A 20,912-nucleotide genomic window follows, 5' to 3' on the forward strand; every position below is an offset into this window, starting at 1 on the left:
TTGGACCTTAGGAAGATTTAAAAAAAAAAAATCTGCACACACAAAAACAACAACTTTAAACTCACTACCACTTGACAGTTATATATGTCAAGACAAAATTTTGAGGTCATGATTTTATACCCCAAAAGGTCAGGATTTTCAACAAAAAAGTGTCAAGACATTTATCGTATAAAAATACAATTGTATTGAAAATATTTATTTGTAAAACGAACACGGCCTACTTGCCATCATGGAAAAGAGAGTCAACAAAATGTCATTTTGTGACGAGCGGGAACTGTTTATTGACAGCAGGCAGTTTGGAATTAAAAAAAAATGTTCACCATAAAAGCATCAAAATGAAACAAACAAACAAACAAACAAAAAAAAGGAAATCAGATTTAAAGTGACATTTTATCACGGTACAGAACCAAACACAACACGTTTGACATCCACAGATCAAGACAAGCACATTTGCTTTTCAGGCTAAAGTTGAAACATGACAAAACTGTGTGACACAGTGGAGCACCACATTTTCATTTTACAAATATGAACATTTACTCGTGTGTACAAAAAGAACATATGTTGGTCCCCAAGTGGCCAGCTAATACAAACATCAATCTCGGCAGTTTTAAGTTCCCCAATAAAGCAGGAAAGCTAATGAGCTAACTAGTTAACTTGCTAACGTACAATCTGTCCTCAGGCAATTAGCGATAGCGTTGAATTTCAGTTATGGGCATATTTCTCGAAATGTGAGTGTGTAAACCCCCCCCCCCTCCCCCCCAAATTGTTAAATTTGTTTCGAACAAATTTGCCCTCACGCCTCTGTTCAAACATTTGCTTTTAGAATGCGAGCTACTCCTTTGGTTTCTCGTAACTTTTTGAACACTGACCCCTGCTGGTTCGAGTCGGACATTACCCCATAATATTTTTTTGACCCTTTTGTGTCATTGTTCTGATGAAACCTTGAGTAAAAATTGAATTTTTTTTTACAGTGCTTCATGTAGTAGTAAAATGTTTAAGTACTCTTCAGTTTCGTTTTCAATAGAGATTAACTGAATTGAACAATATTGAAAAAAAAAACCTGATAATTGCATTCAAATGATATTCAAAAGTGTATCGGAAATATATTTTTGCCTTATCGCCTTGCCCTACTCTTTCCTCTTAAAAACGCTTGAATGGTTCTTGCTAGGTTTAGAGCTAGCATTCCACGTTAAATTTGTTCATATCTGTGACACGTTCGCCTGAATGAATGACAACGTAATGTAAGTTTTAGCAAGAAATAAGGTTAGCTTGCGCTGCGCTATGTTCGAGTAAACATCGGCGCCGAACTTGACCACGTGAATCTTCTGGGGGTCAACAACAATCAAATGAAGATTTCACTCTATTAGCATTGATTATACTGTACAGATCCAGCTATTTGCTTACATGATGGCTAATTCATTCATCTGGTCTATTTTGATGTCGCAACGTTAACCGGCGGACCAATTAGCTGTGAACATTTCCTCGCGAACAGACCTGCAGGCCTCTTCAAAGCACTTTGTTATTCTGCTAACATTTAACATTGCTTGTTTTCGTGTTGTTTGTTGACACATTTGTTGACCCACATTTTTTCTTATAAAATAGCATGTGAACCAAAACAGTGACACATTAGTATTCAACATGATCTAGACAAATTTGAAAAATCCAGCTCTTTGTTTGTTCGCATCTCACAATAGAAAACCGTCTTATCAACATGATCCTGGAGGTAATTGTGAGATCAATTTTTCTGTCGAACTGATGAAAAAAAATTAGCTCAGGCGTCTTTTATTTTCCTTAACATTAGCCTTTAGCGGTAATCTGACTGAGCTTGGTCATTCAACTGTCATCATCTGGGCAGTTTTTAGCTGTTTCATTTTCAGTCGTGTGTATGCATGCTGTGACGTTAGCCATTAGAATTATCTTAGCATTAGCCGGTCTGCGCGGCGGCCGCGCGACGGCTCTCACGCAGGATGCCGTCCAGGCCGCTGAGCTGACGTAGGAATCCTCGGTTGGGTGTGACCCCGCGGTGGTCCTTGACGGTCTTGATGGCCTCCACCAGGGTTAAGTTCTGCCGGATCATCAGGTAGGCCAGGACCAACGTGGCCGACCGGCTCAGGCCCACTGCACAGTGGACCAAAACCTTACCTGTGCGCCACCAGAACCACAACACAACTGTCAGTCACGACGCACACACACTCATACACCTCCACACAGTAGCAATATAAACATGGCACACATACATGACGTGTATACACACTCACACAAACACACGTTTTAAAGATGGGCAGCGAGATGGTTTGCCGAACGCACCGTCGGAGGTCATTCCAAAGAAAGGAACCAGCAATGGAAAAAGGCTCGATCGCTGTGAGCCTTCGCTAAGTTTTCGGTACTTCTAATAAAGTCTGGTCAGACCTGAGGCACCGAGGCAGACGCGTTGTGGCGGAGGGGCTCAGAGAGGTAAGTTGGGTGAGGCCATTTAAAGATTTGAAAACGAATAATAGGGGGATCACAAATACACACGCACAAACACAAGCACAGTTCACACAAACTACATACCTCCTCCAGTGAGCGCTTTGTGTATGAATTCGGCGGCAGGATAGAAGTTTTTGCTCATGTCGAAGGCGGGCGAGTCGTGCGCCTCGATGCCGAGGTATGTCACGTTCATGCCAGCGTAGCAGTCGGCGGCGCCGCGCCACCGGCTCTGCGCGCAGTTTACGATGTGAGTGATACCCACGCGCACCAGCTCCCTGCGGTCCGATGCCATGTTTCTACAAAAGGTAAAATGTATAAATCTTTCAGGGACAGCAGTGACTACAGTGGACAGCAGTGACTGAAGTGGACAGCTTATCATGTTTTTTGCTTCAAGGTTGGTGGATGAAAGGGTTAAATTGTTGATAAGTATTGAAGTGGATGCTTTACAATTTCCATCCATCCGTCCACTTTCAAATCCGCATATCCTCACGAGGGCAGGAGGCAGGGGTACTTTCTGAACTGGTTGCCAGCCAAATATACAGTAAAAAAATACCTTTAAACCTCATTAAAACATGTAAAACATGACAACCTGGTCATGAAAAGAAAAAAGACTGACTATATACCTGGTATAAAAAACAATGAAAAGACGACTTTAGTAAGGGGTTTATAGCCGAAAATAACCGACCATGTTTAGTAAGGCGTTTTTAGCCCCAAAAAACAACCATGTATAGTAAGGCGTTTTTAGCCGAAAAAAACGACCATGTATAGTAAGGCGTTTTTAGCCAAAAAAACGACCATGTATAGTAAGGCATTTTTAGCCCAAAAAAACGACCATGTATAGTAAGGCGTTTTTAGCCGAAAAAAAACCGACCATGTATAGTAAGGCGTTTTTAGCCCAAAAAAACGACCATGTATAGTAAGGCGTTTTTAGCCAAAAAAACGACCATGTGTAGTAAGCCGTTTTTAGCCCAAAAAAAGCGACCATGTGTAGTAAGGCGTTTTTTGGTGAAAAAAACGACCATGGATAGTAAGGCGTTTTTAGCCGAAAAAAACGACCATGTATAGTGAGCCGTTTTTAGCCGAGAAAAACGACCATATATAGTAAGGCGTTTTTAGACCCCCAAAAAAACGACCATATATATTAAGGCGTTTTTAAACGACCATGTATAGTGAGGCGTATTTAGCCGAAAAAAACGACCATGTCGTGCCGGTCGTTTTTTTTCGGCTAAAAACGCCTTACTATATATGGTCGTTTTTCTCGGCTAAAAACGGCTTACTATACATGGTCGTTTTTTGGGCTAAAAACGCCTTTATATACATGGTCGTTTTTTTTGGCTAAAAACACCTTATTATACATGGTCGTTTTTTTTTCCGGCTAAAAACGCCTTACTATACATGGTCGTTTTTTTTGGCTAAAAATGCCTTACTATACATGGTCGTTTTTTTTGGCTAAAAACGCTTACTATACATGGTCGTTTTTTTCGGCTCAAAAACGCCTTACTATACTGTCGTTTTTTTCGGGCCAAAAACGCCTTATTATACTATGTCATTTTTTTCGGGTAAAAACGCCTTACTATATATACATGGTCGTTTCATTTGGCTAAAAACGGCTTACTATACATGGTCGTTTCTTTCGGGCCAAAAACGGCTTACTATACATGGCCGTTTCATTCGGCTAAAAACGCCTTACTATACATGGTCGTTTTTTTCGGCTAAAAACGCCTTACTATTCTATGTCGTTTTTTTTCGGCTAAAAACGCCTTACTTTACAGGGTCGTTTTTTGGGGGTCTAAAAACGCCTTACTATATATGGTCGTTTTTCTCGGTTAAAAACGGCTTACTATACATGGTCGTTTTTTTGGGGCTAAAAACGCCTCACTATACATGGTCGTTTTTTTTGGGCTAAAAATGCCTTACTATACATGGTTGTTTTTTTGGGCTAAAAACGCCCTACTATACATTGTCGGTTTTTTCGGCTAAAAACGCCTTACATGGTCGTTTTTTTTTGGGCTAAAAACGCCTTACTATACAGGGTCGTTTTTTTGAGGGGGCGAAAAACGCCTTACTATACATGGTTGTTTTTTGGGGCTAAAAACGCCTTACTATACATGGTCGGTTTTTTCGGCTAAAAACGCCTTACATGGTCGGTTTTTTGGGGGAAAAACGCCTTACTATACATGGTCGTTTTTTTGGGGCTAAAAACGCCTTACTATATATGGTCGTTTTTCTCGGTTAAAAATGGTTTACTATACATGGTCGTTTTTTTCGGCTAAAAACGCCTTACATGGTCGTTTTTTTTAGCTAAAAACGCTTTACTATACATGGTCGTTTTTTGGGGGGGCTAAAAACGCCTTACTATATATACATGGTCATTTCGTTTGGCTAAAAACGGCTTACTATACATGGTCGTTTCTTTCGGCCAAAAACGGCTTACTATACATGGCCGTTTCATTCGGCTAAAAACGCCTTACTATACATGGTCTTTTTTTTCGGCTAAAAACGTCTTAATATACATGGTCGTTTTTTTCAGCTAAAAACGCCTTACTATACTATGTCGTTTTTTTCGGCTAAAAACGCCTTACTATATATACATGGTCGTTTTTTTCGGCTAAAAACGCCTTACTATATATACATGGTCGTTTTTTCGGCTAAAAACGCCTTACTTTACAGGGTCGTTTTTTGGGGGGGCTGAAAACACCTTACTATACATGGTCGTTTTTTGGGGGTCTAAAAACGCCTTACTATACATGGTCGTTTTTTGGGGGTCTAAAAACGCCTTACATGGTCGTTCTTTTGGGGTCTAAAAACGCCTTACTATATATGGTCGTTTTTCTCGGTTAAAAACGGCTTACTATACATGGTCGTTTTTTTTGGGCTAAAAACGCCTTACTATACATGGTCGTTTTTTTGGGGGGCTAAAAACGCCTTACTATACATGGTTGTTTTTTTGGGCTAAAAACGCCTTACTATACATTGTCGGTTTTTTCGGCTAAAAACGCCTTACATGGTCGTTTTTTTGGGGCTAAAAACGCCTTACTATACATGGTCGTTTTTTTTGGGCTAAAAACGCCTTACTATATATGGTCGGTTTTTTTGGCTAAAAACGACTTACTATACATGGTCGTTTTTTGGGGGCTAAAAACACCTTACTATACATGGTTGTTTTTTGGGCTAAAAACGCCTTACTATACATGGTCGTTTTTTGGGCTAAAAACGCCTTACTATATATGGTCGTTTTTCTCGGTTAAAAATGGCTTACTATACATGGTTGGTTTTTTCGGCTAAAAACGCCTTACATGGTCGTTTTTTTTAGCTAAAAACACCTTACTATACATGGTCGTTTTTTGGGGGGGCTAAAAACGCCTTACTATATATACATGGTCGTTTCGTTTGGCTAAAAACGGCTTACTATACATGGTTGTTTTTTGGGCTAAAAACGCCTTACTATACATGGTCGTTTTTTGGGCTAAAAATGCCTTACTATACATGGTTGTTTTTTTGGGCTAAAAACGCCCTACTATACATTGTCGGTTTTTTCGGCTAAAAACGCCTTACATGGTCGTTTTTTTTGGGCTAAAAACGCCTTACTATACAGGGTCGTTTTTTTGAGGGGGCGAAAAACGCCTTACTATACATGGTTGTTTTTTGGGGCTAAAAACGCCTTACTATACATGGTCGGTTTTTTCGGCTAAAAACGCCTTACATGGTCGGTTTTTTGGGGGAAAAACGCCTTACTATACATGGTCGTTTTTTTGGGGCTAAAAACGCCTTACTATATATGGTCGTTTTTCTCGGTTAAAAATGGTTTACTATACATGGTCGTTTTTTTCGGCTAAAAACGCCTTACATGGTCGTTTTTTTTAGCTAAAAACGCTTTACTATACATGGTCGTTTTTTGGGGGGGCTAAAAACGCCTTACTATATATACATGGTCATTTCGTTTGGCTAAAAACGGCTTACTATACATGGTCGTTTCTTTCGGCCAAAAACGGCTTACTATACATGGCCGTTTCATTCGGCTAAAAACGCCTTACTATACATGGTCTTTTTTTTCGGCTAAAAACGTCTTAATATACATGGTCGTTTTTTTCAGCTAAAAACGCCTTACTATACTATGTCGTTTTTTTCGGCTAAAAACGCCTTACTATATATACATGGTCGTTTTTTTCGGATAAAAACGCCTTACTATATATACATGGTCGTTTTTTCGGCTAAAAATGCCTTACTTTACAGGGTCGTTTTTTGGGGGGGCTGAAAACACCTTACTATACATGGTCGTTTTTTGGGGGTCTAAAAACGCCTTACTATACATGGTCGTTTTTTGGGGGTCTAAAAACGCCTTACATGGTCGTTCTTTTGGGGTCTAAAAACGCCTTACTATATATGGTCGTTTTTCTCGGTTAAAAACGGCTTACTATACATGGTCGTTTTTTTTGGGCTAAAAACGCCTTACTATACATGGTCGTTTTTTTGGGGGGCTAAAAACGCCTTACTATACATGGTTGTTTTTTTGGGCTAAAAACGCCTTACTATACATTGTCGGTTTTTTCGGCTAAAAACGCCTTACATGGTCGTTTTTTTGGGGCTAAAAACGCCTTACTATACATGGTCGTTTTTTTTGGGCTAAAAACGCCTTACTATATATGGTCGTTTTTTTTGGCTAAAAACGACTTACTATACATGGTCGTTTTTTGGGGGCTAAAAACACCTTACTATACATGGTTGTTTTTTGGGCTAAAAACGCCTTACTATACATGGTCGTTTTTTGGGCTAAAAACGCCTTACTATATATGGTCGTTTTTCTCGGTTAAAAATGGCTTACTATACATGGTTGGTTTTTTCGGCTAAAAACGCCTTACATGGTCGTTTTTTTTAGCTAAAAACACCTTACTATACATGGTCGTTTTTTGGGGGGGCTAAAAACGCCTTACTATATATACATGGTCGTTTCGTTTGGCTAAAAACGGCTTACTATACATGGTTGTTTTTTGGGCTAAAAACGCCTTACTATACATGGTCGTTTTTTGGGCTAAAAACGCCTTACTATACAGGGTCGTTTTTTGGGGGGGGGCTAAAAACGCCTTACTATACATGGTTGTTTTTTGGGCTAAAAACGCCTTACTATACATGGTCGTTTTTTGGGCTAAAAACGCCTTACTATACAGGGTCGTTTTTTGGGGGGGGGGCTAAAAACGCCTTACTATACATGGTTGTTTTTTTGGGCTAAAAACGCCTTACTATACATGGTCGGTTTTTTCGGGTAAAAACGCCTTACATGGTCGGTTTTTTGGGGCTAAAAACGCCTTACTATATATGGTCGTTTTTCTCGGTTAAAAATGGCTTACTATACATGGTCGTTTCTTTCGGCCAAAAACGGCTTACTATACATGGCCGTTTCATTCGGCTAAAAACACCTTACTATACATGGTTGTTTTTTGGGCTAAAAACGCCTTACTATACATGGTCGTTTTTTGGGCTAAAAACGCCTTACTATATATGGTCGTTTTTCTCGGTTAAAAATGGCTTACTATACATGGTTGGTTTTTTCGGCTAAAAACGCCTTACATGGTCGTTTTTTTTAGCTAAAAACACCTTACTATACATGGTCGTTTTTTGGGGGGGCTAAAAACGCCTTACTATATATACATGGTCGTTTCGTTTGGCTAAAAACGGCTTACTATACATGGTTGTTTTTTGGGCTAAAAACGCCTTACTATACATGGTCGTTTTTTGGGCTAAAAACGCCTTACTATACAGGGTCGTTTTTTGGGGGGGGGCTAAAAACGCCTTACTATACATGGTTGTTTTTTGGGCTAAAAACGCCTTACTATACATGGTCGTTTTTTGGGCTAAAAACGCCTTACTATACAGGGTCGTTTTTTGGGGGGGGGGGCTAAAAACGCCTTACTATACATGGTTGTTTTTTTGGGCTAAAAACGCCTTACTATACATGGTCGGTTTTTTCGGGTAAAAACGCCTTACATGGTCGGTTTTTTGGGGCTAAAAACGCCTTACTATATATGGTCGTTTTTCTCGGTTAAAAATGGCTTACTATACATGGTCGTTTCTTTCGGCCAAAAACGGCTTACTATACATGGCCGTTTCATTCGGCTAAAAACGCCTTACTATACATGGTCGTTTTTTTCGGCCAAAAACGCCTTACTATACATGGTTGGTTTTTTTCGGTTAAAAACGCCTTGCTATACATGGTCGTCTTTTTTGACTAAAAACGCCTTACTATACATGGTCTTTTTCTTCGGCTAAAAACGTCTTAATATACATGGTCGTTTTTTTCGGCTAAAAACGCCTTACTATACTATGTCGTTTTTTTCGGCTAAAAACGCCTTACTATATATACATGGTCGTTTTTTTCGGCTAAAAATGCCTTACTTTACAGGGTCGTTTTTTGGGGGGGCTGAAAACACCTTACTATACATGGTCTTTTTTTGGGGTCTAAAAACGCCTTACTATATATGGTCGTTTTTCTCGGTTAAAAACGCCTTACTATACATGGTCAGTTTTTTTGGGCTAAAAATGCCTTACTATACATGGTCGTTTTTGGGGCTAAAAACGCCTTACTATACATGGTCGTTTTTTGGGGGTCTAAAAACGCCTTACATGGTCGTTCTTTTGGGGTCTAAAAACGCCTTACTATACATGGTCGTTTTTTTGGGGGTCTAAAAACGCCTTACTATATATGGTCGTTTTTCTCGGTTAAAAACGGCTTACTATACATGGTCGTTTTTTTGGGGCTAAAAACGCCTCACTATACATGGTCGTTTTTTTTGGGCTAAAAATGCCTTACTATACATGGTCGTTTTTTGGGGGGGCTAAAAACGCCTTACTATACATGGTTGTTTTTTTGGGCTAAAAACGCCCTACTATACATTGTCGGTTTTTTCGGCTAAAAACGCCTTATATGGTCGGTTTTTTTTGGGCTAAAAACGCCTTACTATACAGGGTCGTTTTTTTGAGGGGGCTAAAAACGCCTTACTATACATGGTTGTTTTTTGGGGCTAAAAACGCCTTACTATACATGGTCGGTTTTTTCGGCTAAAAACGCCTTACATGGTCGGTTTTTTTGGGGCTAAAAACGCCTTACTATACATGGTCGGTTTTTTGGGGCTAAAAACGCCTTACTATATATGGTCGTTTTTCTCGGTTAAAAATGGCTTACTATACATGGTCGGTTTTTTCGGCTAAAAACGCCTTACATGGTCGTTTTTTTTTAGCTAAAAACGCCTTACTATACATGGTCGTTTTTTGGGGGGGCTAAAAACGCCTTACTATACAGGGTCGTTTTTTTGAGGGGGCTAAAAACGCCTTACTATACATGGTTGTTTTTTGGGGCTAAAAACGCCTTACTATACATGGTCGGTTTTTTCGGCTAAAAACGCCTTACATGGTCGGTTTTTTTGGGGCTAAAAACGCCTTACTATACATGGTCGGTTTTTTCGGCTGAAAACGGCTTACTATCCATGGTCGTTTTCTTTCCTGGCTAAAAACGCCTTACTATACATGGTCGGTTTTTTTCGGCTAGAAACACCTTACTATAAATGGTCGTTTTTTGGAGGCTAATAACGCCTTACTATACATGGTTGTTTTTTGGGCTAAAAATGGCTTACTATACATGGTCGTTTTTGGGGGGCTAAAAACGCCTTACTACATGGTCATGTATAGTACCTGCATGTTTTCCATGTCTCCCTGCTGCAACACACCTGATAATCAGGCGCCAAAAGAGTTTGTTGATGAGCTGATCACTTAGATCAGGTGTGTTTCAGCAGGGAGAGTTGGAAAACATGCAGATTGCGGCCCTCCAAGACTGGGATTGCCCACCCCTGATTTAGAGTCTTGTTTTTGGCATGTGGGAGGAAACCAGAGTACCCGGAGAAAACCCAAACAGACACGGGGAGAACAAGCAAACTTCACACAATGCAGCCATTGTTTTCAGGGTGAAGTGAATGCGTGTGCATGTGCGAACTGACTGGTCTCCGATGTAGAGTCCTGGCCAGACTTGATCGGCGTGGTTGCAGGCCGTCTTGCCGCTGCTTAAAAGTCGTTCCAGCTCCGATACGCTGACGCGCTCGCGGGAATCCTGGCGAGCAGGCGAACGCGAGCTGCTGCGCGAGCGTGAGAAGCCGCACATGAACGCCATCCCGCCTGAGAACACGCACACGCCAAAATGGCAGACATACTAGTCAATGTGCATGTACCTGTGAACGTGTGTGTGTGTGTGGGGGGGGGGGGGGTCTCTTCCACTGGGTGAGAGACGGCCCTCCCAATGACCGTTTACAAAATGCATTGATTTCATAACCCTACTAGCGACTAATCTGGACGAATAAATGTGTGAACGTGTGCGTGGGTGAGCACGTACATGTAGATGTGTGAGCGTGAGTGCGTGCGTGTGTCACCTGCATATACGTTTGTTAGCTAGCGTCGACGTCGTCCTGTTGTGTCACAGGAACGGATTCACACCTGCAGGCCGGAAACCACACTAGCAAATCCACATTGCCGCCATCTTGTGTTCATCATCTTCATCATTGGCGTCATCATCTTCATCTGTTTCTGGTCCACAAGTCCTCCCAACATCACAATATGGCTTCCGTTCGGCGAGGCGCAGCATCATCTGCAATAAATGACGTTGGCGGAGGCTTGCTGCGCGCTGGCTCCCCCTGGCGTACAGTTATGAGAAGTGACCAAAAACAATCGCATCGAATCCTTTTGAAAAAAAAATAGCTAAAGAAAAAACGAAACTGAATGTGAGAAGAAAAAAACGACGATAGAGTAACAAAAAAATCCAACAGAAGATGAAAACATACAAAAAGCAAAAATAAATAAGACAAATTCTTCAAAACCACATATATTAAGAAAAATACGACTGTAACAACAAAACAGATAAGGAAAACAAAACCTTACGAAACCATAACAATGCAACTCACTAATTACCTAACTAGAATAAGGACTGATAGAAATCAAAATGTACGCTTCAAACTGGAGTTGCGTCGATTAACAATACTGTTATGATAGCTGTCATTCACGAGCGGACATTTTTTTTTTTTGCAACCCCGTCGGTCCTGATGATGCATGCGTACTATCGAGGAAACGACGAGACCAACGGAAGAGCTCGGAAATGGAAAAACAGTCGTCGAAACGAGTTCTCAGTGTCTCTGTTTGTGCGTGGAGTCATTGTACATCGTCGAAACGAACATTCTTCGCTTTGGCCCTCACTTGAAATTATTTTTCTGATGTTGGTCTGACCTCTTATTGATTCATCTGTGAAACTGGGAGGCCACCTGCCGACTGCGTCATGCGGAGAGCGTCGAGCAGTTGATCTCCTCGTCGCTCTTTTTGCACTACAAAGTTCCCAAGAACAGCCCATTTGGTGCACCAAATTGAAGAAGCCTGCTCGTATGAGACATGAAAGCTTCAGTGCTCATTGCTACTCTCGCCAGCACACTTGTGTCTCTTGAGCACGTCTTTCCGTGAGAATCTTTTACCACAGACTGAGCAAGGAAAAGGTTTCTCTCCCGTATGGGTTCTTGTGTGCGCACTTAAATTAGCCTTTTTCGGGACGCTTCTGCCACACACTGAGCAGACAAAAGGTTTCTCACCTGTGTGTGTTCTTGTGTGATATATTAAAGTTCCTTTATGAGAGAATCTATGGTCATAAACTGAGCAGGCAAAAGGTCTCTCCCCAGAAGCGTCGACTGCAAACCGAGCAGCAAAAAGGTGTCTCACCGGTGTGTGCCCTGCTGTGTATTTTCAAGGAGAGATTATGAGAGATTTTTTATCACACACCAAGCAAGAAAAAAGTTCCCCTCTATTGTGTGTTCTGGTGTGTTTTGTTAAGCTTCCCTTCTGAAGTAATCGTCGACCACAATTGGAACAGGCAAACGGTTTCTCCTCAGTGTGTGATCTTGCGTGAATGTTGAGATAGGCCTTCGTAGTGAATCTTTGGACACAAACTGAGCAGGCAAAAGGTTTCTCGCTAGTATGTATTCTTGTGTGAATGTTTAAATGTCTCTTCTGAGAGAAGCTTTTACCACACACGGTGCAGGCAAAAGGTTTATCGACAGTGTGTGTCCTCGTGTGATTTGTTAAGTCTCCCTTCTGTGAGAATCGTTTTCCGCAAACTGAGCAGTCAAATGGTTTCTCACCCGTGTGAGTTCTTTTGTGTTTGGTTAATTTTTCCCTTGTGAAGAACCTTTTCTCACAATTGGAGCAGGCAAACGGTTTCTCCCCAGTGTGAGTTCTTGTGTGTTTTGTTAAGTTTCCCTTCTGAGAAAATCTTTTACAACAAACAGAGCAGGCAAAATGTTTCTCTCCAGTGTGTATCATCATATGCCTTTTCAAATCGGAACTGTAGCCAAAGGTTTTGTCACACCGGGAACATTTCCTGCGTTTGTCTTCAGTATGACATCTCATGTCACCTTCAGACTCCTCCCCCTCATCATCATTATCACCTTCATCAATTTGAGGAGAGTGTGACATTGTGTCGTCACTGTCAGACATTGGCCGAAGAAGTCGTATGCTGATGATGGTCCATCACCTTCTGTTGCTGTGTTTTGATTTAAGGTGTTGCTGCTGGGAGGCTGCGCCCTTCATCTTCACTCTTCAGAAAGTCAACAGTCAACGGAACCTTGATGATTTTCTCCTCCGCCTCCTCTTTCGTGCTTGGCACCTCTTCTTCCTCCTCTTTGACGTGAGGCGGCTCTGGCTCCTCCACATCGTCGTTGTGGGCGGGCTCTTCCTCAGCCACTTCCTTTTTCATGGAAGGAGTGTCCTGCCGCCCAGGAATAAGATCGTTATTGATGTCTTCAAGACACAAGGAAACAAATGCACATGCTTTGGTCATGTCCATTTTCATGTTGCATATTATTGTTTGGACTGAAACTTAAGGCTTGTTGTCATTTAAGGCTATTAGAACTATAAAGTAATAAGGCTCATTTTGTAATGGGGTCGTCAACCGCTGAGTTAAAAAAAAGTCATAAATAAGCATCAAAATGAGAAGCAGGTGGCAAACAAGTGAGCGTAGGGAATGGAACAAACAAACCTGTGTTACGAGGTGGCTTCTCGCTGTCGTCTTTCGTTCCACCAAGTTGCTCCTCGTACTTTGCTGTACTTCTTGCACGCATTTTCACACGCCCAATCACAACATTGGATCACTGCTGAGCGGTTACGGTGAACCAGCTAAACTAAGCTAGGCTAGGCTAAAATAAGCGAAACCGAGCAGCTCCAACGTGCACCCAGACGACTTTGAGCAGTCACGAAGACCGAAAGGACGCCAACCGTTGAGGCTTCGGTACGTTCGTGAAGGGTTGTTAAGCGCGTGCGGTTGACAGATCCGCACAATGTACGGCAAATTCACTGGAACATTTTATAAGGTCACCAACGCGCGATTCTACGGTGGCCCTCGAGTGCAGGCCACAACGTCATTAATTTTACAAAAGTAAAGAAGAGGGCAAATACCATTGTTGTTTATGACGTTTTTGCGGGTTTAAGATACGCAAACGAGATACGTCGAGTACAATTCATTTCTATTCAACTTTTAGTGAGATGGACGGGGGAGATGGTTAGAAATTCTTATTTCCTTGAAGGACAGCAGCACATCTTGTTCAAAACGACTTTTACTTGGATGGAGCAGAGTGTCCTGTTTTCAAGACGAAAACGTATGCATGCAAAAACTATTCAAGAATAGACACAAACAGAATAACTATTTGACAAAACAGATGGCGCCCAGCGAATTAGTGACTCACTGTTTACAGAGTTGCATTTTATTCATTGACATCAAGAGTCCAAGTTTTTGATTTGCGTGTAAGGAAAACATTGCACAAAACAGATGCATTGCTTTACATGTTTCAGTACAAGTGCTCAGGCAAACCCTTCTCGAAGACACCTAGAAACATCCACTTACAGTTCAACGCCCTGACATGTAAACGTCTACATTAACATGGCAAAGGGTCTCTCTCCAGCGTGTATTCTGGTGTGTGTTGTCAAATGTCCTTTATTAAAGAAATGGTTACCACAAACTGCGCACGTATAAAGTTTCTCAGAAGTGTGCGTCCTTGTGTGGTTTGCCAAATGGTCTCGCCGAGTGAATGTTTGCCCGCATGCTGAGCAGGCAAAAGGTCTCTCCCCAGAGTGGATAAATGTGTGCGTTGTCAAATTTCCCTTATTAAGGAAACCTTTACCACAAACTAGGCATGTATAAGGTTTCTCACCAATGTGTGTTGCGGAGTGCTCTCTCAAATATTTGTTTGCAGTGAAGCTTTTACCACAAACTGTACACAAATAAGGTTTCCAACCCACGTGGGTCATCGTGTGGAGTTTTAAATCTTCCTTGCGAGGGAATTTTTGACCGCAATATGAGCAGACAAAAGCTCCAGTATGTGTTCTTGTGTGTATTGCTAATTTTCCTTTCACTGAAAACCTTTTACCACAGACCGAGCAGACAAATGGTTTCTCTCCAGTGTGTGTCCTTGTGTGCGCGGTTAAGTTTCCCTTTTGAGTGAAGCTTTTGCCACAAACTGAGCATGCAAACGGTTTCTCTCCAGTGTGTGTTCGTGTGTGTATCGTTAAAATTGCCTTGTGAGAGAACAATTTACCACAAAATGTGCATGAGTAGGGTTTCGAACCAGTGTGTGCGCTTGCGTGCTGTTCTAGATCTGCCTTCTGAGAGAATCTTTGTCCACAATACGAGCACACAAAAGCTGTCTCTCCACTGTGTGTTCTTGTGTGTTGTTCTAATTTTTCCCTCACAGAAAACCTTTTGCCACAAACGGAGCAGGTAAAAGGTTTCTCTACACTGTGCATTCTTTTGTGTATCAATAAGACTGCGCTCTGAGAAAACGCTTCATCACAAACCGTGCATGCGTAAGGTTTCTCATCGTTGAGCAACATCGGATGCGTTTTCAAACGAGATGTGGACCCAAAAGTTTTCCCATTCTGAGAACGTTCACAGTGCTTGCTGTCTACATGACATGTCATTTGGCCTTCAGACTCTACATTATCATGAGTGCAAGGAGAGTGTGACGTTGCGTCGTCATTATCTGACAGAGGCGCAAGTAGTCCGCCTGCTGGTGATTGTCCGTCACCTTCTGTTGTCATGCGTTTGCTTGACTTCCTGCTGATGGGAGGCTCCGCCCCTCCGCTGGCCCCACTGGGATCTTCATATTCATCTTCACTCTTAAGGGGGACACGAACGCATGGCGGCTTGGTGACGTTCTCTTCTTGCTCTTCCTCCTTCATGCAAGGAGGCCCATCTTTCTGGTCCTCTGCACACCCCGATGAACTATATTTAAAAAGACGGGGCAAAGTATAGAGAAACCATATGAGGAATTTGGCTGATGGAAATACTGTGCCATGCATGACTTAAAGAATATAATTTAAAAGGGTATCAATAGCCCCAGTGTCGTCAGGAGACACTGCAACATAAAGCTCTGTATCATCAGAGCAACACACAGCAAATGCTCTCAAAATTCTATTTGTCAGGGTTATCAATTTGACAATCATTCATCAAAACCTTTAAATAATATTAAAAAATAATTTAGTTTTGCTAAAGGGGCATACAATGCATTCAGAAAGGCTTGCATTATTACATTTGCGCACTTACATCTATGTTACGATATGTACCATGACCATGCACGGTTTCCATTTATACTGTGTAATAAATCACTTCCGCTTACAAAATTTTACCAGCGTAAACAAATAAGTGGATTTTCTTTTTTTCCATTTGGTTTTCCTTTGAAATGTTGTGTTTGTGATCATGCTAAACTCAAACCGTTACCTTGCGTTTGGAATGCGCTTGACAAAACCGGCTGCCTTTAAAAAAAATGCTGGAGGACCAGTCCCATTAAAAACAACACAGGAATATTGCGAACAACAGAAAGTAGTGCAGTTAGGAAACACGTGAGAGGATAAAAGTGAGCAAACCTGCAGTGCCAAGCACAATTCTTGGCTGCTGCATCTCGCAAACGGTGTCGAGTCGTTGGTGACATTGTCGCCCTTTGTTGTCTTTTGTCCCAAGTTCCTCCTCGTACCCTGTTGTACTTCTTGCGCACATTTTCACACCATTTCCATTGCTGAGCGATCACAAACGCGTTTCTTTGTTAGCGGCGAGCAAGCCAGGCTACGTTAAACTAGGCTAAAATGAGATGGGCTATGGAGGGAAGCGTCAAATTGAACCGAAACGACTTCACCCAAAGCCCAAAATTACCAGTTAAGTAGTGTTGGGCGTCATGCGTCGATGGTACAGCGCGTCCGTTTCATTTTACGTCATCAAAGCGCGTCTGGTGAATTAACAAATGTAATATGTTTTGTTAGGCGACGTTCGAATGCCACGTAACATTTTTATGCAATAAAACATTTGAAAAGAAAATGTTGATCAATTACCTATTCGTGGACATTGAGTATAAAAAGTAAAAATAAAACATTCTGGCCAAAACCCTTATACAGTACATTCAAGCTTGAAGAATCGATTCAATTGAGAGTTGTTATATCAGTTTTTCATGTGATATTTAAATATTTTTTCGTATTTTTTTTTCACGCTTACTAGCAATTGTTTTTTTCTTGTAATTTATAAATATATATACAGTATATATATTTTCATCATAATCATATTTAGGAGTTACGAAATAATGTCACTTCCGGCGTCAGAAATCGGCCGCTGCGTTTATGTTCACAAGGCTTCGTAAGCTTTAGAAATGCTTAAAAAAATCACCTAAAATCTACAACCAAAAGTTGTGATCATAAGAGTGATTATGTAAACACCCAAAGCAACCCTACCTAAATAAATCACGTTGCACATTCAGCGCATTCATCAGCCCGTCATTCTCCGAGTTATTGGCGTTTTGTAAGGCGTGTTTCCCGATTCTGACGCTGCCTGAACGCAGCAAAGCGTGGAAGCAAATATGGCGTCGATTCTCTGCAGAGCGACCAAAGGTGAGCCGTATTCCGCCTTCAAGGCTCACCGTAACGAAAACAAGACTTCGCGAGTTAGGTGTGCCTCAACGATGTGTGGTATACTTATCGCCTGTTAGCCGAGCCCACGTTTAGGTGCGAGGCTTCGCACATCCAGGCCATGTTTATTCACAATTAAGTCCAACTATTAACTAACAAAATAAAAAAAAGGCAACTTTCTCTGCAACTTAAGCCTTCGTGGCCCTATCCCTCGTTTCAAGCGTTGACTGATTGGTGTACACATTTTGGCCTTGTTGCAGTCACATAGCTTCAACTTTTAAACTTAGTTTACAATGGAGACTGTGACGTCAAGTGTATTTAGTATGACATAGCATGAATATTTGTAATATTTATTTCAAGTGTCATACTAAGGCTCGCCAAAGTGACCATGTTCGACCTTTCACCTAGTTAGCATGAAGCTATTTGTTGAGCTAATGGCCACAATCTGAGGTTTTCTAGCTAACGAGACTCCAATCTTACGCTAAAGCAACGTTAGATTTACAGTGTCACTGTACTATTTGTACTACTAATAAAACTTGGGATTGTGCTTTAGCCTTCAAATAAAATCTCCCATTTGTAGTCAAATGCAACAATGTTGAAGTAGTTCCACTCATTTGTTGCTCGGGCGGCCCCAAAAGTTTGGCAACACTGACACAACTGCCACCACAAACTTTTAAAAATGCATCACAGATGCTATTCAAAAAATTGATTAAAATAAGTCCTGACAAATAAGACGGAATGATTCCCATCAAATGGATCATTCAAACCATTACCTTTTGACTGGCATTGACTTCCATGTAGCCATTGGCGGGTGCATGCGTGGCTGTCGCGGCCTGTCTCAGCTGGCCGAGCTTCCGGAAACTCATGATATGCTGCGTCGGACGTGTCGCGACTTTGCCGACCGGGAACTCACACCCATCGCCGCCCGGCTGGACAAAGAGCAGACGTACCCGGCTCAGCAGGTATGTTGATCGGTCACTCTGCGGGTGAGCTCGCCGCACTGGTCATCTTGGCAATGGTGGCTCATGCGTGTTTAGATCTTGGAACTGGGCGCCATGGGCGTGATGGCCATGGAGATCCCCGAGGAGCTGGGCGGCGCCGGAATGGACTACTTGGCGTACAGTGTGGCCATGGAGGAAATCAGTCGCGGCTGCGCCAGCACCGGCGTGGTCGTCTCTGTCAATAACGTGAGGCGTTTTCTGTGTTAGTGCAGGACCCACCAGACGCAACATGCTGTCTTGATGACGTCATGACTGTTAGGCTATACGTGTCATGTCTCGTCGGAATTACCAAATGACTCGTCATGACATTCGTCCAGTCATGTATCACGACTCTAGTCGAATCTTGCGTCATGATTCTTCATCTATGTCATGGTCATGGGTCCATATGTCGCACGTGTCTTTCCTCTTATCGACTGTGCGTTAGTCTCTCTACTTGGGTCCGATCCTGAAATTTGGTACCGAGGTCCAGAAGCAGAAGTGGATCATGCCTTTCACCAGCGGCCATCAGGTGGGCTGCTTCGCCCTAAGCGAGCCAGGTAAAGCCAGCCACCAGTTGCACACGTGAGCCCGCCTCCTGACGATTTGACTTCCTGTGACGCGGCTACGCCCCTCAGGCAACGGCAGCGACGCAGGTGCCGCGTCTACGGTGGCGCACCAGGACGGCGACCATTGGGTCCTGAATGGCACCAAAGCGTGGATCACCAACAGCTGGGACGCTGCCGCCGCCGTTATCTTCGCCACCACTGACAGGAAGCTCAAACACAAGGTAAGAGGCCGGCGCTCGTTTCGGAGCTGGTTCACGTGGTGCTAACGCTAGCCTGTTCCGTCGCACCTCTTAGGGCATCAGCGCCTTTGTGGTGCCCATGCCCCACCCGGGCCTGTCGCTTGGCAAGAAGGAGGACAAACTGGGCATCAAGGCGTCGTCCACAGCCAACATCATCCTGGAGGACTGCAGGATCCCGTTAGAAAACATGCTGGGCCCCCGCGGCGCCGGATTCAAGATTGCTATGGTAACCAGATCGCCACCATCTCTTGTGTACTTTTTATCAAGTCCATTAGCTTAATGCTAACATGTCATTCAAAATACCAAAGACAGGTTAATGGAACATAGCCCAGTAAAAAAATATCAACAACTGCTTAAGAATCATACTTTTGTGGGGAGTTTTTTGGGGTGTGCTTGTGTGCTCAATCGACTGTGGGTTAGCTAACGCGGCGTTTGCGCACCTTAGCAAACTCTGGACAGTGGGCGCATCGGCATCGCGGCTCAGGCGCTAGGTATCGCTCAGGCGTCGCTGGACTGCGCCGCCGATTACGCGCACAAGCGTGAAGCCTTCGGAGCACCCATCGGAAAACTGCAAGCCATACAGGTAACCGGTTTGGGGGGCCCCCAGTGGTGAAAAAGTATAATGCGATTTTAAAACGTGTTGCACTCACAGTTGAGCGTTTGGCTTCGCGTGATTTGTTTGTGGCGTAGTTCAAACTGGCTGACATGGCGGTAGCCATCGAGAGCGCTCGCCTGCTCACATGGAAGGCGGCCCTCCTGCGCGACGCCAAGAGACCTTTCACTAAGGTAGGCAAAAGCCGTCACTACAACTTCCTGTCCTGAGCCCTTTCACACTAAAACCCTCGTCTCCAGGAAGCCGCAATGGCCAAACTTGCCGCCTCCGAGGCCGCCACCTTCTGCTCCCACCAGGTGAGGCCGCTAAAACTTAGCAGTTGAACTCCTTGCAGGACTGATGTCACTGACAAAAAAGAAAAATCACCCAATTTGTATTATGTTTGTTCCAACTGTTTTTTGAGCGCAATCATTAGTCATGAAATCTGTGTAAACGTCCCCAAATTGTTTAATTGTGGTGTGGCGCCCATCAGGCCATCCAGATTCTGGGCGGGATGGGCTACGTAACGGATATGCCCGCCGAGCGCCACTACCGCGACGCTCGTATCACGGAAATCTACGAGGGCACCAGCGAGATCCAGAGACTGGTCATCGCGGGACAGCTACTCAAGGACTACACGACCTAGCCCCGCCCCCACCCCAGCCGCTGACTCGAACATGAACAACGGCAACAAAACATGAGCACTTGCCATAACTGAGACCATGCAAGCTCTGCTCATCCTGACCACTTGGACAAGTGATGTGTGCCTCAACCACAATCATGATTGTGAACGTGCAAAATTAAATGAAGTAGAAATATACATTTGTGAAAATCGCCTCTTTTTGACTTTTTGGGGAAACACCAATTATGACTGGGGAGGTCAGGTGTGACACCCTGAACTGGGGGCCAGCCAACGCAGGGCACACACGGATAAACAACCATTCACATTCACACCTAAGAGCAATCTAAAGTGTTCAATTAAACTACCTTGCATATTTTTGGAAGAAAAAAACAAACTTACAGAGTATGTTAAAGTACAAACTAGTCGGGAGAATGTCAACGGCGTGGTAGAGTCCGAGGCTAGCTCGAGAAATCGACTGTTGATGAC

General features: G+C 42.9%; 3 protein-coding genes across 3 annotated transcripts; 1 reads left to right on the forward strand and 2 right to left on the reverse strand.

Annotated features, from left to right (window-relative positions):
• Nucleotides 1-23: 23 nt before the first annotated feature.
• On the reverse strand, nt 24-11,122 carry LOC127591090 (dual specificity protein phosphatase 26-like). Its single transcript, XM_052050916.1, has 4 exons — nt 10,881-11,122; nt 10,455-10,629; nt 2,554-2,765; nt 24-2,142 (listed from the first exon to the last, which is right to left on the reverse strand). The coding sequence occupies exons 2-4, from the start codon at nt 10,622-10,624 to the stop codon at nt 1,925-1,927; spliced, it is 600 nt and encodes a 199-aa protein (XP_051906876.1). The 5' UTR covers nt 10,625-10,629; nt 10,881-11,122; the 3' UTR covers nt 24-1,924.
• Nucleotides 11,123-14,181: 3,059 nt separating this feature from the next.
• Nucleotides 14,182-16,959, reverse strand: LOC127591007 (zinc finger protein OZF-like). The gene has a single exon (XM_052050756.1). It carries the CDS (start codon nt 15,835-15,837, stop codon nt 14,410-14,412), a length of 1,428 nt encoding a protein of 475 aa, XP_051906716.1. The 5' UTR covers nt 15,838-16,959; the 3' UTR covers nt 14,182-14,409.
• Nucleotides 16,960-17,305: 346 nt separating this feature from the next.
• On the forward strand, nt 17,306-20,624 carry acads (acyl-CoA dehydrogenase short chain). The gene is made up of 10 exons (XM_052050793.1): nt 17,306-17,409; nt 18,229-18,389; nt 18,465-18,614; nt 18,853-18,964; nt 19,043-19,194; nt 19,268-19,438; nt 19,658-19,795; nt 19,903-19,998; nt 20,065-20,121; nt 20,298-20,624. The coding sequence occupies exons 1-10, from the start codon at nt 17,379-17,381 to the stop codon at nt 20,448-20,450; spliced, it is 1,221 nt and encodes a 406-aa protein (XP_051906753.1). The 5' UTR covers nt 17,306-17,378; the 3' UTR covers nt 20,451-20,624.
• The last annotated feature ends 288 nt before the right edge of the window (nt 20,625-20,912 follow it).

Source organism: Hippocampus zosterae, chromosome 18 (assembly GCF_025434085.1).
Source record: "Hippocampus zosterae strain Florida chromosome 18, ASM2543408v3, whole genome shotgun sequence".
In the NCBI taxonomy this organism is placed as follows: domain Eukaryota; kingdom Metazoa; phylum Chordata; class Actinopteri; order Syngnathiformes; family Syngnathidae; genus Hippocampus; species Hippocampus zosterae.